The 17,652-nt window shown below is 45.1% G+C and overlaps 1 protein-coding gene across 1 annotated transcript in view; it reads left to right on the top strand.

The window, feature by feature from the left end:
• Positions 1–17,652, top strand: part of CRYM (crystallin mu) — a 166,657-nt gene that overhangs the window by 118,291 nt on the left and 30,714 nt on the right. Inside the window, exon 7 of the mRNA XM_068246875.1 lies at positions 17,442–17,526. Coding sequence (XP_068102976.1) covers positions 17,442–17,526 — 85 coding nt within the window. The remainder of the gene's footprint in view (positions 1–17,441; positions 17,527–17,652) is intronic.

The raw sequence follows: 17,652 nt of genomic DNA, 5'->3' as shown, positions 1-17,652 counted from the left end.
CATGCTGGACGAGGGCCCACTCCAACCCTGTCGTATTTTTGTCTACAGATGCTGAAAAAGCTTTTGACAGGGTGGAGTGGGCCTATATAGAAGGGGTGTTAAAGCATGTGGGGTTACGAGAAAAGATGAGTGCAAGAGTATTGGGTCTATATACCTTCCCAAATGCAAGGATAAGAGTTAATGGGGTGACCTCTGACCCATTTGAAATTAAAAATGGGACGAGACAGGGCTGCCCCATCTCTCCACTGGTTTTTGCTTTGACACTGGAGCCATTCTTGTGCAGAGTGAGGGCGGACTCCAGCATACGGGGCCTGGAAATCGGGGGGCAGATACACAAAGTATCAGCATATGCAGATGACCTGTTGTTTTACCTTGGAGTCCCTCAGAGGTCAATAACTAGTTTAATGGGGGAATTTGATAAAGTGGGGAGGCTTTCCAATATGAAGATTAATTTTGATAAAAGTACAATAATCGCTTGCTGGGTGAGAGGGGAGCAAAGGGAAGAATTGATTCGAAATTTTTCATTTAAATGGCAGAATAGAATGATGAGGTACCTGGGAGTAAAAATAGGTTTTGATTTAACCACTTGAGGACCTAGGGCTTTCTACCCCTTAAGGACCGGCCACTTTTTTTCCATTCAGACCACTGCAGCTTTCACGGTTTATTGCTCGCTCATACAACCTACCACCTAAATGAATTTTGGCTCCTTTTCTTGTCACTAATAAAGCTTTCTTTTGGTGCGATTTGATTGCTCCTGCGATTTTTACTTTTTATTATATTCAGCAAAAAAGACATGAATTTTGGCAAAAAAATGATTTTTTTAACTTTCTGTGCTGACAGTTTTCAAATAAAGTAAAATTTCTGTATACATGCAGCGCGAAAAATGTGGACAAACATGTTTTTGATTAAAAAAAAACCCATTCAGCGTATATTTATTGGTTTGGGTAAAAGTTATAGCGTTTACAAACTATGGTGCAAAAAGTGAATTTTCCCATTTTCAAGCATCTATGACTTTTCTGACCCCCTGTCATGTTTCATGAGGGGCTAGAATTCCAGGATAGTATAAATACCCCCCAAATGACCCCATTTTGGAAAGAAGACATCCCAAAGTATTCACTGAGAGGCATAGTGAGTTCATAGAAGATATTAATTTTTGTCACAAGTAAGCGGAAAATGACACTTTGTGACAAAAAAAAAAAAAAAAAAAAAGTTTCCATTTCTTCTAACTTGCAACAAAAAAAAATGAAATCTGCCACGGACTCACCATGCCCCTCTCTGAATACCTTGAAGGGTCTACTTTCCAAAATGGGGTCATTTGTGGGGTGTGTTTACTGTCCTGACATTTTGGGGGGTGCTAAATTGTAAGCACCCCTGTAAAGCCTAAAGGTGCTCATTGGACTTTGGGCCCCTTAGCGCAGTTAGGCTGCAAAAAAGTGCCACACATGTGGTATTGCCGTACTCAGGAGAAGTAGTATAATGTGTTTTGGGGTGTATTTTTACACATACCCATGCTGGGTGGGAGAAATATCTCTGTAAATGACAATGTTTTGATTTTTTTTACACACAATTGTCCATTTACAGAGTTATTTCTCCCACCCAGCATGGGTATGTGTAAAAATACACCCCAAAACACATTATACTACTTCTCCCGAGTACGGCGGTACCACATGTGTGGCACTTTTTTGCACCCCAAGTACGCTAAGGGGCCCAAAGTCCAATGAGTACCTTTAGGATTTCACAGGTCATTTTGCGGAATTTGATTTCCAGACTACTCCTCACGGTTTAGGGCCCCTAAAATGCCAGGGCAGTATAGGAACCCCACAAATGACCCCATTTTAGAAAGAAGACACCCCAAGGTATTCCGTTAGGAGTATGGTGAGTTCATAGAAGATTTTATTTTTTGTCAAAAGTTAGCGGAAAATAGATTTTTATTGTTTTTTTCACAAAGTGTCATTTTCCACTAACTTGTGACAAAAAATAAAATCTTCTATGAACTCACCATACTCCTAACGGAATACCTTGGGGTGTCTTCTTTCTAAAATGGGGTCATTTGTGGGGTTCCTATACTGCCCTGGCATTTTAGGGGCCCTAAACCGTGAGGAGTAGTCTGGAAATCAAATTCCGCAAAATGACCTGTGAAAGCCTAAAGGTGCTCATTGGACTTTGGGCCCTTTAGCGCAGTTAGGGTGCAAAAAAGTGCCACACATGTGGTATCGCCGTACTCGGGAGAAGTAGTACAATGTGTTTTGGGGTGTATTTTTACACATACCCATGCTGGGTGGGAGAAATACCTCTGTAAATGACAATCTTTTGATTTTTTTACACACAATTGTCCATTTACAGAGATATTTCTCCCACCCAGCATGGGTATGTGTAAAAATTCACCCCAAAACACATTGTACTACTTCTCCCGAGTACGGCGATACCACATGTGTGGCACTTTTTTGCACCCTAACTGCGCTAAAGGGCCCAAAGTCCAATGAGCACCTTTAGGCTTTCACAGGTCATTTTGCGGAATTTGATTTCCAGACTACTCCTCACGGTTTAGGGCCCCTAAAATGCCAGGGCAGTATAGGAACCCCACAAATGACCCCATTTTAGAAAGAAGACACCCCAAGGTATTCCGTTAGGAGTATGGTGAGTTCATAGAAGATTTTATTTTTTGTCACAAGTTAGTGGAAAATGACACTTTGTGAAAAAAACAATAAAAATCTATTTTCCGCTAACTTTCGACAAAAAATAAAATCTTCTATGAACTCACCATACTCCTAAGGGAATACCTTGGGGTGTCTTCTTTCTAAAATGGGGTCATTTGTGGGGTTCCTATACTGCCCTGGCATTTTAGGGGCCCTAAGCCGTGAGGAGGAGTCTGGAAATCAAACTCCGCAAAATGACCTGTGAAATCCTAAAGGTGCTCATTGGACTTTGGGCCCTTTAGCGCAGTTAGGGTGCAAAAAAGTGCCACACATGTGGTATCGCCGTACTCGGGAGAAGTAGTACAATGTGTTTTGGGGTGTATTTGTACACATACCCATGCTGGGTGGGAGAAATAACTCTGTAAATGGACAATTGTGCGTAAAAAAATCAAAAGATTGTCATTTACAGAGGTATTTCTCCCACCCAGCATGGGTATGTGTAAAAATACACCCCAAAACACATTGTACTACTTCTCCCGAGTACGGCAATACCACATGTGTGGCACTTTTTTGCACCCTAACTGCTCTAAGGGGCCCAGAGTCCAATGAGTACCTTTAGGCTTTACAGGGGTGCTCACAATTTAGCACCCCGCCCACTTGCCAGGACAGTTAACAAACCCCACAAATGACCCCATTTTGGAAAGAATACACAACAAGGTATTCCATGAGGGTAATGGTGAGGTCATTGAAAATTTTATTTTTTGTCACAAGTTAACGGAAAATGACACTTTGTTAAAAAAAAATAAAAAAAAAATTCTGCTAACTTGTGACAAAAACTAAAATCTTTTATGAACTCACCGTGCACCTCACATAATACTTTAGGGTGTCCTCTTTCCAAAATGGGGTCATTTGTGGAGTCTGTCCTGGCATTTTAGGGTCTCTGCAATCATTACATGTATGGCCAGTATTAGGAGTTTCTGCTATACTCCTTATATTGGGTATACAAGTAATGCACTCTGGGCTGAAAGGAAAAATGAACGGCAAACATACCTTGCTCCCCATCAATGGCAGATCTTCCTCCACATCAATGGCAGTGATAACCTCAGGAGAGAGACACCCCGTGCCACCCTGCACTCAGGGTGAGCCACCAACTTATGTGACTGGGCCTCAGAACTTTAGTATACAGCATTATGCCTGTAGGATACAGCAATATGCCTGCCAATAGAGATGACTCTGTGTGGCATTAAAGCATCATCATCGGCCCAAATCACATATAAACCGGGGGTGTCCACACTCAAGGGAAATTCAAACATGCCGTCTTATATCGCCAATCCAGGACAGATCAGCAATATCAAGCATGGAAACCGATCCTTCTTCCCACTTTTATGCTTACCCGTTTGGTCTTCAAGCTTACCTCTCCTCTCCCTGCGACAATGTGCAAAAGACCACTGAGTGTGTGCCTACTCCTGTGTCTGGAGTTCCCTAGGTTCTAATAGTGTACCTGCTCGTGGTACCTCTCAAAACACGGCCCTACGCATAGGCCAGGCTGGTCAGGACAGCGGGGACAATAAAAACTGGTGTCATTCCTTCTTCCAGTCCTGCTGCAGACACGACAACGTTTTCTTCGGATGCGTTGACCTGGGGCACACGGAATCTGATAGGCGTAATGCCTACCATGCAGTCGGCTAGTTGCATCTGGGGGGGGGGCCTGGCACCTCCTGGATACAGGATGTCCAGAATGATCTGTTCCTGAAATTGGAGGAAAGATCCAGTTCTCCCAGCCTTACTGTAGAGAACAAAGCTGTTGTAAACTGCCAATTGAATCAGATAAAAAGACACTTTCTTATACCAGCGTCTTGTTTTCCGGGTCATTAAATAGGGCGCTAACCTCTGGTCATTGAAGTCCACCCCTCCCATGTTGACATTATATTCGTGGACGACAAGGGGCTTTTCAATGACCTTAGTTGCCCGTGTAATTTGGACTGTCGTGTCTGTGTGAATGGTGGACAGAAAGTAAACGTCCCTCTTGTCCCTCCATTTCACCGCGAGCAGGTCTTCAGTACGCAAGGCGGCCCTCTGCCCCCGTTGAAGTCTGGTGGTAATGAGCCGTTGGGGGAAGCCCTGGCGACTAGGCCGCGCAGTGCCACAGCATCGGATTCCTTCTAACTTTAAGTGCTGAAAGAGGGCCACACTTGTGTAATAATTGTCCACAAAAAGATGGTACCCCTTCTGGAACAAGGGTGACACCAAGTCCCACACAACCTTTCCACTGCTCCCCAGGTAGTCAGGGCATCCGACCGGCTCCAATTTTAAGTCTTTTCCCTCATAGACCCTAAAACGACATGTATAGCCTGTGGCCCTTTCACAGAGCTTATACAGTTTCACCCCATACCGGGCGCGCTTGCTTGGGATGTACTGTTTGATGCCAAGGCGCCCGGTAAAGCGTAAGAGGGACTCGTCTACGCAGATGTTCTGTTCAGGGATATAAGCATCTGCAAATGTTGAGGACAGGTGGTCTATGAGGGGCCGAATTTTGTGGAGCCGGTCATAAGCAGGGTCTCCCCTTTCAAGACAGGTTTCGTCGTCGTTGAAGTGCAGGAAGCGCAGGATGGACTCAAATCGTGTCCTGGACATGGCAGCAGGGTACAAGGGAACATGATGTACTGGGTTCGTAGACCAATACGACCGCAATACATTTTGTTTCATTAGTCCCAAGTGAAGGATAAGGGCCAAAAAGATTTTAATGTCGGAAACTTGGACTGGTTTCCACCCGAAAGGCTGGGCATACATGCTCTCCGGGTGCTCGGTGATGAATTGTGTGGCTTTACGGTTGGTCTCAACCACAATTAAGTCCAAGAGAACCTGGGTGATGAACAGCTGCAAAAAGTCTAGGGCCGTTCCTAGATGAGCTGTCGCCACCTGGACTCCAGACTGGGCGGTGAAAGGGGGCACTACGGGTGCGGCGGAATCAGGGGATTGCCAATCTGGTTGTGCCAGCACCTCTGGGAGTCTATGGGTACTACGGGCCCGTCTTCTTCTTGGTGGCTGCGACGGGGGTACTACTGCACTTGCCACCGTACCAGTTTCAACTTCCATACTGACGCTCACCACTTCGCCAGGGTCTACGGAAGCACTGGCACTAAGTCCAGGAGATGCTGCGCTGCTGGTGCCTGCCTCACCAAGAAAACTATCAACAGCGCTAGCACCACCCTGCTGCCCTTGAGGCGGATCCTGCGCCACCTGCGGTCTAACGACTTGGGGTCTGGTACGCCTGGCTCTAGCCGGGACCATAGCCTCGTCATCACTATCGGTCAGGGAACCACTGCTTTCTACAGGTTCAAATTCGGACCCGGAAGATTCGACGGATGATTCTTCCCAAAATAACTCATCCGACTGGTCCATGTACCTGTATACCTCGTCATCGGAAAGCCCCCTTCTTGCCATTTTGGATTGCTAAATTTATGGGGTTTTCCTCCGAGACTACCCAGAAAAAAAGAGCACCTACCTAGCAAAAAGGGAGTATTTGAGAGGTATTGGGGTTGGTGGGAAGTGGGGTCTCAGAGGCAATCAAACAATCACGGGACAATCAAATACAATTACAGCACAATCGACTCCAATCACAGCACAATCAAATCTGATGCACTCGGAAAGGTGATGGGGGGAGGGTGGGAAGTGGGGTCTCAGGCAATCAAACAATCACGGGGCAATCGAAGCCGATCACGGGACAATCAAATACAATCGACTCCAATCACAGCACAAGCAAATCTGATGCACTCGGAAGGTGGTGGTTGGAGGTGGTGGGGGGGAGGGTGGGGTTGGGTGTGGTGGGGGGGAGGGTGGGGTTGGGTGTGGTGGGAAGTGGGGTCTCAGGCAATCAAACAATCACGGGGCAATCGAAGCCGATCACGGGACAATCAAATACAATTACAGCACAATCGAATCCAATCACAGCCCAATCAAATCTGATGCACTCGGAAGGTGATGGGGGGAGGGTGGGATTGGGTGTGGCGGGAAGTGGGGTCTCAGGCAATCAAACAATCACGGGGCAATCGAAGCCGATCACGGGACAATCAAATACAATCGACTCCAATCACAGCACAAGCAAATCTGATGCACTCGGAAGGTGGTGGGGGGGGGGAGGGTGGGGTTGGGTGTGGTGGGGGGGAGGGGGGGGTTGGGTGTGGTGGGAAGTGGGGTCTCAGGCAATCAAACAATCACGGGACAATCGAAGCAGATCACGGGACAATCAAATACAATCGCAGCACAATCAAATACAAGCGCAGCACAATCAAATACAAGCGCAGCACAGTCAAATACAATGCACTTGGACGGTGATTAGGGGGGGGGGTCTGAGGGCGATTTGAGGGGGTGGGGGGTTGATCAGGAGCCTGCACGGGGCAGACTGAGTCCTGATCTGATGAGAGGCAGACACAGGGGGTTACTGATCAAAGATCAGTTAGTGATTGCTGGGGAGGACAGATGTAAACAAAGAGCAGGGGATGTAATCAGAAGGGGGGTATGAGGGCAATCGAGGGCCTGGGCAGGTGATTGGTTACCCCCGCGGGGCAGTTAGGGTCTGCTCTGATGGGTGGGGGTGCTGAGGGGTGATGGACAGGTGATAGACAGGTGATCAGAGGGGGATCAGAGGGGGATCAGAGGGTAAGGTAGCTGTATACAGATGTATACAGTATACAGGGGGGTAGTCTGGGATGGGGTCTGGGGGTGATCTAAAGGTAGGGGGGGGGGATCAGGGGTGACTAGGAGGCAGTTAGGAACCTAAACTAAGAAACTGTGTCGCTAGTTAGTGGCAGGTGGGGGGGGGGGGTGGGGGTTTTATAGGGGTGCAAGGGTGCTGGGCAGGGGTCTGCTGGGGTGATCAGGGGGGGTATGAGGCCTGGGGTGGGTGATCAGGGGGCTGCTGTGGCAAAAAAACGCTGTGTGATGGATACTTACAATATGCTTCCTCCTCGCTAGTGGTCTCTGCAACAATGAGACCACGAGGCGAGGAGGAAGCATGTATAAGGCACTTTGTTTACTTAACAAAGTGCCTTATACTTTTTGATTGGTGGATCCCAGAGATCCCTCCGCTCGCCGGGGCTGCTAAGTGCCCGGCGAGCAGAGGCACAATGCCGGGCTTCCGACTCCCGGCGGAGGATCGCGTCACTGATGACGCGATCGCTCCGCCCATGCCCCTACAAGGACCGCCGCCATTTGTCAATGCGGCGGTCCTTGCGGGGTGCACTTCCCGGCCGCCATTTGTGCATACGGCGGTCGGGAAGTAGTTAAAGGATATAGTAAACGACAACTATATCCCTATATTGGAAAGGATAAAGCAGGATTTGGAAGCTTGGGATCGGCCATGTTTCTCCTGGTTCGGTAGAATATCCATAGTAAAGATGAATGTTCTCCCTCATTTTCTCTACCTATTCCAAGCCTTACCAGTCCCAATACCCTCTCCCTTTTTTCGACAGTTGAAAAGTATCATTGGTAAATATATAGAAAGGGGTCGGAGAACTCGAGTGAGGTATAGGTTACAGACGATGGAGAGGGAGAAAGGGGGTTTGGCGGTACCTTATTTTAAAAAATATGCTGATGCCTCGATATTAGTTCGAATCATAGTTTGGAACAGGAACCGCGAGGAGAAGAGGTGGGTAATGTTGGAGGAGTAAATGATAGGGAGCCCAATAGGTAACCTCCCCTGGATTCAGGAGAAGAGTGGGATAGGAGTAAAGAAAAAGGGGACTGAATTGGTAAGGCATACATTGAATATTTTTGATAAGTGGAGGAAGTGCACGGGCGTGTCCCCTTGGCCTACCCCCATAATCCCCATCTTTGGGAATATAAAATTCCCTATGGGAATGACGCTTCTTAATTATCCATATTGGAAGGGTGGACAGGGGTTGAGAGCTAAAAATATATTAGATGGAGCAGAATGGATTTCGATTCAAGAACTGGTGGACATAAGGGAGATGGGATATATAGATGAATGGAGATATGCCCAGATAAAATCCTTTCTGAGAAGCCAAGGGTCCAAGGAGGTATTAAGTAGAGATTTAACCCCATTTGAAGAGGTATGCAGAGGTAGAGGGCAAAATAAGGGAATGCTATCAAGGGTATATAAGATCCTCAACGAGAGCGAGGATCATACAAGGATGCTGAAGGAGAAGTGGGAAAAAGACTTGGGGAAGATATTCACAGAGGAAGAGTGGAAAAAAGTATTAATTTTAGCTAGTAGGTCAGCAATGCCCACAAGAGGACAGGAAGCAGGATATAAGATCTTTATAAGGTGGTATTATACACCGGATAGACTGAGTAGAATGTTCCCAGGTACCCCATCAATGTGTTGGAGATGTGGAGAGGGAGGGGGAGATATTATTCATATTTTTTGGAGATGTAGAGAATTAGGAGGGTTTTGGTCACAGGTTAGTGGTATAATAAAACAGATCACTGGAATAGAGACACAGGAGGATCCCGTCCTCTTTCTTTTACACAGTAATAGATGGTCAGTTAAAAAATATAAAAATTATTTGTTGAAATCTTTGATTAATGCCTCAAGAGTATTAGTAGCAAGACATTGGAAGTCCACCCAAAGCCCAACAATTCAGGAATGGATTAAAGAAGTGGCAGAAACCCAGAGAATGGAGGAATTAACTAGTTATGTTAAGGGGGAGGTACATGTATATGAGAAGAAATGGCTTCAGTGGGAAGTGTTTAAGAGTAAAGGGGAATATGATAGGCTTATGAGGGGATCGTGAGCATCAGAGAGGTCCCGTATGGGGTTCAGTGACAAAAGAGAGAAAAGGGGGAGGAGGAAAAGAAGATGCCCAGTATATGGATGAAAGATGGGAGTGGGTGTGAATGAAAGTTAAAGTAGAGTAGGAAGAGTAAGCGGGCAATGGACGAGTGCCAGATATTGTCAAGGGGAAATAAACAAAGAAATAAGGTCTGGTCATGTTTTTTAAGGGGGTGATATGGTGGATTGATGATTGAGTAAATGTAAATGAGTATGTGTATGTAACTTTTATGGATTAATCTTGTATAAATTAAAGGATACAAATAAAGATAATTTAAAAAATAAATACATTTTATTTATTCTTTTCTGGGTCCAAGAGTTCACTTCCTGACTTGCATCAGGGAGTGAATTTAAAAAACGGGACAAAAACGCACCTTGCACAAAAAACGAATTGCCCACCCAAGCGCCGGGAGAAGAAAACAAAACTCCTCCAAAAACAGCCAATGCAAATGGCCACGTGAGCGGAACGCAATGTGAACGAGGCCTGAAGGACATCCGAAGTGAAAAATAAATTGTTGAGAAAAACAATTGTATCTATCCTCCTTCTCCTAAAAAAGTACTTTTCTAGATATCCCACAGTTTTATTCTATATTTAAATTTAGTTTTTAAGTTTTTCCTGTTTCATTGTCTCTGCACAATGACACCTTCATTGAAGTATGCCACAGCTCAAATCTATGAATTATTGACCCTTTTTATATCTTTTCTGCTCTTAGATGCCATTTAGTGACAGAAAAATGTTTTATGGCTATAGTTACTTATCACTGAGGGTTATACTATAGTCTGACCCAGTCCGACCCGGTCCCGTCCCGGACAGAAACTGTCACTTGCATACCTGATGATTAACTCTTTCAGGCAGAGAAAGAAAAAAAGGCACAAAGCATAGTTATTTGTGTGCTAGCCAGCAGAGACCCCCATTCAGGTGGTCTCTGCTGGCTCCTCCTGATGTGCTGTCCTCACAGTTTATGGTTGTCTGCTGCGTGCACAGCCTCGACCCCACCGCTTCCCAACACATCTTGCTTCATTAATACTCGTGCACTGCCACATCCGGGGTCCGTGTTACTAATTTTGGTATAAAATAACTTGCTATTACATTTGAATTTAAATGGTGACTGCATTGAACTGTACTTTTGTTAAAAAGAGCAGGAGGCGCACCAATAGCAAGCTGACTAAGGTGCAAATGGAGACAGCTAGGCCCATATGCATTTCACTTTTTCTCCTTAGTTTTCTCTAGGAGATAATTTTTCATCTTCTATTTAAAATAACTTTCCAGCACTTTTCAACTAAAAAAGCACCAAAAAGGAGGTGAAAAAGTACTAGCAAAATAATTTTGAGTATTTTCTAGCTTTGTGGTGGCTTAAAAGGCATATTATTGACAAGTTTAAAAATATTACCTAGGAGAAAAGTGAATTGCATATGGACCCTAGTGTGCATCAAATACTGTGCTTTTTTATCAAGAATCCATACAGTGGCTGGATAATGTACTGGTTAAGGGCACCATCTCTGATATAGTAGAATAGGGTTAAAATTTTGGTTCTTCCTATTATTATTATTATTTATGGTATTTATATAGCGCCAACATATTACGCAGCGCTGCACAATAGATAAAAGGGTTAACATACAAGGTAGGACATACAGGAAACTCACAACAAAACAAGATCATGCAAATGATTTGATAATAGTGTCATAGGTCAAAATAGAGACTGTTCTAGTCCACAAGAGGGGTGATTGTCAGTAAGATTGCATAATCAAGCTGGAAACACTAAGGGAGATGGCCCTGCCAGAGGCTTACAATCTAAAGGGTGGGGGTGGAGACAATAGGTGTGTCTGGGAGAGGGTGTCTAACAGAACATATTATGGTGCTGGTGTAGGGGGGTATGCGAGCATGAAAGGGTGAGTCTTGAGAGCTTGTGTGAAGGTATTAAAGGTTGGGGCGAGTCTGGGGGCTGGAGGGAGCAAGTTCCAGAGAGCAGCTTATTGAGGGTGGGTCTGGCATTCCAGAGGCCATAGGAAACACGGAGCGAATGCCTAGGGGTAGGATGGATAGGAATAAGGTTATGCCGAGGGGGTGTGTGGGTAGAGTTTGGGGGGAGGGAAGGGAGGTGCATGGGGGTTGAGGACCAAAAGGGAGTCTAAGGACAAAACGGGAGAGGGTGCGGGGAAACAGAAGGGGGACAAGGTGTAGAAGGAGGTGGAGGTACAGCATGGGGTGATGGGGGAGAGCGAGATGGGGAGGGAGATAGCTTGGGAATGGTGGAGGGGTAAGGGAGTGAATAGGAGGGAACATTTTGTACTGATGGGATAAGGTAGGCTGGGGTGTGGAGAGTGGAAGCATAGACGGGGGACAGCAGTTAGACCAAGATGCGATAAATGTCACCAATGATGTGGCTGAAGGGGGTTCAGCAAAGTTGCATCAGTAATCAATCTGGTAAGGAGCAGTCCACAGGAGTTCAGCAGTGAAGTTGGCAGATCATCAATGATGGCAAAAAAAAAAAAAAAATCCAGCTGTGTGTGATTGGTAGATGGGGTGTCTGGTTGGTAATGACGTAGCTTGTCTGGAGGTTGGCGATGGATCAGCTGATAGGGACTTCAGCAGTGGAGCAGATAGCGAAGATCAGCAGTAGTGTGGTTGGTGAGGCACGGTGAAACCATCAGTAGTTTGGTAAGCAGTGCTTAAATTTAGCTTGCTGTATGTTTAGCTGGTGTATGTTCAATATGGTATTGAAGGTACTTCTATGCAGGGTGTAGAAAATCAGCAGATGAACAACAGCCCAGAGTTCTGTGCTAGTTCACTTCTGTTCCCTTCTGGCTCAATTCTGGTATAATTCGGTTTGTCTAAAGTACCCTTAAAATTAATACCCTTTAAATTTATACCCTTAAAATTCAGTAAGCCAGTAAGCCAGTACCTACTCAGTAAGGAGTAATTGGGCAAGACTCCCTAACACTGCTACTGCCTACTGAGCATGTCCTTTGTGACGCACTGACGCAGCTTGAAAACGCTTTGAATCAGACAGGGGAAAACGTTCTACAAATGTCAATATTATTAATTTATATGCAGCAGCACAGCATAGTGTGGGGGATTGCGCACTGGAAACTTGCACCTACACTTCTTCCAGCGCACCATCTTCATTACCATGCTACCACACATGACTGGGGGCACTGCAGCCTTGACATTTTAAATTTACTGCATGTGGTTCTGCCTACTTTGGGCCTCTCTCACTTTTTCTCCACCCAACTACTTCTTTATTCTTTCCATCCCCCAAAAAGGAAAACATTCTGGGGGAGAATATAGAAGGTGCAACAAAAAACAAACAAACACATTAGTGGCTAACGACAGCCAATTAGAACCCTTCTTTTAGCTATCCGCTAAAACTTACTTAGTTATTTTTAAAAGCAGAACACTTTTTCTTCTAATTTCTTACCACCTGTCTTGATAAGTCAGCCCCTCTGAGATTAACAAAGCATTGCACTGTTATTTTTGTACAGTTCTGGTTATAGCTCGGGGTCAGGAACATTGAACGCTTTGAGATGAATTTGACTTTTGCTGTGATATTATGATGTTGCCTCTGGGATCAATACTGCATAAATATATGACTTTGTTATATCCTAGGAGCAATCTCGTGTGTAAATGACGTAAAAACAGAAATCCCTGTGAGGTTACCACTGCTTCAGTTCAAATTGTCCATTAATACTGAAAATCTATAAAAAAATAATTACGATAATTTACCACATGTTTATACAGAACCTCAGGCACCCTGGAGAAGCAGTTGTGTTCAAATTGCAGATTCTAATAACCAATTCATTTTACTTTGTCTGTAGTTATACTGTCCATTTTCCATACTTGAAGTATAATTATTAGGTGGTGGATATTTCCTTCTTATTTATTGTTGTTTATTTCCGGATGCTCTGCTTTAAAGAAAATAAATAGCACATTTTAAGTTGAAGCAGGAAGTGAAGTGTGTCAAAGTATGCAGCTTTAGTGTGTTTCAGACCGGAAATTTACTGTTACAAACAAACAGGGGCGTTTCTAGGTTCCTGGGAGATCTGGGGCACCAAGAGGGAATGATTGAGCTGCAAAAAATGGGCATGGCCATGCCGTGGAAAGTGGGCGTGGTCATAGGTGGGGCCAAATGTACATGAACATAGCAGTGGCGTAACCTAAAGTGAACCAGAGATGAAGCACCCTCATGTATTTACAATATATATCAGTGGGAACATTAGAGAAAACACCTACCCTAGTACCCTGCTTTCTGTTTCATTATTCACTGCTCAGCCTGCTTCTAATCAGCCCTGATAAAATCCCCTACTGAGCATTCAGTCTGGCTTTGCTCAAGAATCATTATAGCTGAGTCGTTATAGCAGAGCCACAAGGGGGCAGGCTTGGGCTTGTAAAGACATCAGAAAAGACAGTCTCAGCTATAATGATTCCTGAGCAAAGTCAGACTGAGTGCTCAGTCGGGGATTTTATCAGGGCTGATTAGAAGCAGGCTGAGCAGTGAATAATGAAACAGAAAGCAGGGTAGATGTTTTCTCTAATGTTCCCACTGATATATATGGTAAAATACATGAGGGTGCTTCCATCTCTGGTTCTCTTTAAAGGGGAACTGAAGTAAGAGGTATACGGAGGCTGCCATATTTATTTCCTTTTAATCAATGCCAGTTGTCTGGCAGCCCTGCAGGTCTATTTCTGCAGTAGTATCTGAATAACACCAGAAACAAGCATGCAGCTAGTCTTATCAGATCTGACTTTAAAGTCTGAAACACCTGATCTGCTGCATGCTTGTTCAGGGGCTATGGCTAATAGAATTAGAGGCAGAGGATCAGCAGGGCTGCCAGGCAACTGGTATTGATTAAAAGGAAATAAATATGTCAGCCTCCGTACACCTCTTACTTCAGTTCCCCTTTAAATATATTCATTAGGCAGTATTTCACATAAATAAGCCCTTCACCTTGCTTCTGTCTTGTCTTCGGCTGGCTGGCCCGTGTGCTGTACTGGCGGTTATGCTGGGCTGCCTGGCTGGTGGTTATGCTATACTATGCTGGCCTGGCTGGTGGTGATGCTGTGCTGGCATTGCTGGCGGTGATGCTGTGCTGACCTGGCTGACAGTGATGCTGTGCCAGCCTGGCGGTGATGACGAGCCGGCCTAGTTTTGCTGGATGACTTGCTGGGGGCTTTGCTGGGCTGGGCAATTTGCTGGGGGCTTTGCTGGGCTAGGGGCATTTTGGGGGGCTTTGCTGGGCTGGGGGGGGGGGGTTACTAGGCTTTGCTTGGCTGTACACTTTACTGGACTGGGGCCCAGAGACTTTGCTAGGCTGGGGGTTTGCTTTGCTGGAGGGCTGTGCTTTGCTGGGCTGGGGCCCTGGAGCTTTGCTTGGCTGTAAATAGGTAGATGCCCCCAGTATAGGTTAGATAGGTAGGTTCCCCCAGTATAGGTTAGATAGGTAGGTGCCCTCAGTATAGGTTAGATAGGTAGGTTCCTTCAGTATAGGTTATATAGGTAGGTTCCCCCAGTATAGGTTAGATAGGTACGTGCCCTGAGTATAGGTTAGATAGGTAGGTTCCCCCAGTATAGGTTAGATAGGTAGGTGCCTCCAGTATAGGTTAGATAGGTAGGTTCCCCCAGTATAGGTTAGATAGGTAGGTGCCTCCAGTATAGGTTAGATAGGTAGGTTCCCCCAGTATAGGTTAAATAGGTAGGTGCCTCCAGTGTAGGTTAGATAGGTAGGTTCCCCCAGTATAGGTTAGGTAGGTAGGTGCCCCCAGTATAGGTTAGATAGGTAGGTTCCCCCAGTATAGGTTAGATAGGTAGGTTCCCCCAGTATAGGTTAGATAGGTAGGTTCCCCCAGTATAGGTTAGATAGGTAGGTTCACCCAGTATAGGTTAGATAGGAAGGTGCCTCCAGTATAGGTTAGATAGGTAGGTGCCTCCAGTATAGGTTAGATAGGTAGGTGCCTCCAGTGTAGGTTAGGTAGGTTCCCCCAGTATAGGTTAGATAGGTGCCTCCAGTGTAGGTTAGATAGGTAGGTTCCCCCAGTATAGGTTAGATAGGAAGGTGCCCCAAATAGGTGCCAGACTGAGCGGCAGGAGGGGGGCGATGGGCGGAGCAAGGGGGGAGCGGACCTAGTGTAGTTAAAAACTCACCTTCTAATCCCTGCAGGCAGCCTCCATCTACTTCCTACTTCCTCCCCAGCTTCCGTTGCCTTGGTTACAGCGAACGCTGTGGCCACGTCATCACAGCGTACGCTGTAACCAAGGCGATGGGCGCCAGGGGAGGAAGTAGGAAGGAGATGGAGGCTGCCTGCTGGGATCGGAAGGTGAGTTTTTAAGTACACTATGCCTGCTCCGCTCCGCACAGCGCCACAGGCAATTGCTCTATTCGCCCGGGGCTAGAAACGGGGGCACCCAGCCATAATGTATTGGATCTGGGGCACCATGGCAACAGGTTGGGGGGTGGTGCTCCGGATTAAACCCCCTAGCGACGCCACTGCAAACAAATCTATTTGGTAAACAGTTAAAATCTGACAGGTTTTGGACTGTTCCATTTCTTCATAGGGAAGTTGAATACTTGGTTAAAGTTTCTCTGTAGCAACTGCCATTCAGGAAACGCTTTTGAAAACAAAGAAAACTCTGAGAATCCCCCATGAAGAGATAGACTATTCCAAAACCTGTCGGTTCTGTCAGATTTTAACTGCTTACCTTTTTCACTGTAGTGGTCCTTTAAGCTTTCTCTTTAGGCATTACGGTATACAGCACTTTATCAGAACCATTCTGACTCTGTAAAATGCCTGAAGAGGAAATTTAACCTTTCAAAAACTTGCAATAAATCATGTAAAGTTAGCCATTTAACCATTTCCGCCGCCCGGACGTGAAGCTCACAACCGGGCGGCAGCTCTGCAGCGCTCCCGCGCTTGGGCGCGCTCCAGCCCGCGATCGCGGGCACGCCCCCGCATCCCCGCTGTGCCGCCCGGTAGCCCTGGGATCAGTGAAAGGGAACATGGTTCCCGATCACCGATCCCTTTCCCCCGCAGAAAAACCGAAGCGCTCACCTGTGAGGCTCCGGCTCTTCTGCCCGGAGAGATTTCCGCATCCCCCTTGTACTTCCGCCTAGAGAGAAGTACAAGGAGGGAAACAAAAAACGAAGGTGGCCATCTTGTGGCCAAATAGTTAAACTACAGCTACACATTTTTTACATTACTATTTACACAGCTAACAACATTAAAAATTAACAGTTTATGTCCCACACCAAAATATTACCCAAATAAAAGTTTTAATAGTAAAAAAAAAAAAATTACAATTAGAAAAAAAAAAAAAAAGACATAAATAGTTACCTAAGGGTCTGAACTTTTAAAATATGCATTTGAAGGGGGTATACTACAAACATTTTTAAAATTATAAGCTTGTAAATAGTGATGGACGCAAAACGGAAACGATGCACCTTTATTTACAAATAAAATATTGGCGCCATACATTGTGATAGGGACAAAATTTAAATGGTATAATAATCGAGACATACGGGCAAATAAAATGCATAGGTTTTAATTATGGTAGCGTGGATTATTTTAAAGCTATAATGGCCAAAAACTGAGAAATAATGAATTTTTTCCATTTTTTTCTTATTAATCTTGTTAAAATGCATTTACGGTAAAGTGGCTCTTAGCAAAATGTACCACCCACAGAAAGCCTAATTAGTGGCGGAAAAAACAAGATATAGATCAATAAATTGTGATAAGTAGTGATAAAGTTATTAGCGAATGAATGGAAGGTGAAAATTGCTCTGATGCATAAGGCGAAAAATCCCCGCGGGCTGAAATGGTTAATATTGAATATCATATTACCCGTATCAATGTTTATTGGTTTGATGTCAGCATAACTGCTCCACAGCTAACACCAGACAATGCTTCACTTGCTTCTAAATTAATTCAAAACTGAATAGGGCTTGCTCTCTAATCCAACATAGAGGAAGCAGGGATCATGTGGCATTCACCACTTATACCCTTTTTTTCTGTGTTTTAGGCATCTATTTTTGGTGAAATTGGTGAAATTCTGAATGGGACTAAACCTGCTTGCTCAGATCAAACAACTGTTTTTAAGTCAGTAGGTAAGTGATGATGGCGTCTGTCCTGTAAAATCTAAAATCTACGCATATTTCAGGATGAAACCTTATGTACTGAAGTAAAAAGGAGGAGTAAAAGAAATAACTTTGACACGTGAAATGCTTTAGGCA

The sequence above is a fragment of the Hyperolius riggenbachi genome, chromosome 7 (genome assembly GCF_040937935.1).
Source record: "Hyperolius riggenbachi isolate aHypRig1 chromosome 7, aHypRig1.pri, whole genome shotgun sequence".
Classification (NCBI taxonomy): domain Eukaryota; kingdom Metazoa; phylum Chordata; class Amphibia; order Anura; family Hyperoliidae; genus Hyperolius; species Hyperolius riggenbachi.
The sequence above is the reverse complement of the archived record's forward strand: the minus strand, read 5'-3'. Positions and strand labels throughout refer to the sequence as shown.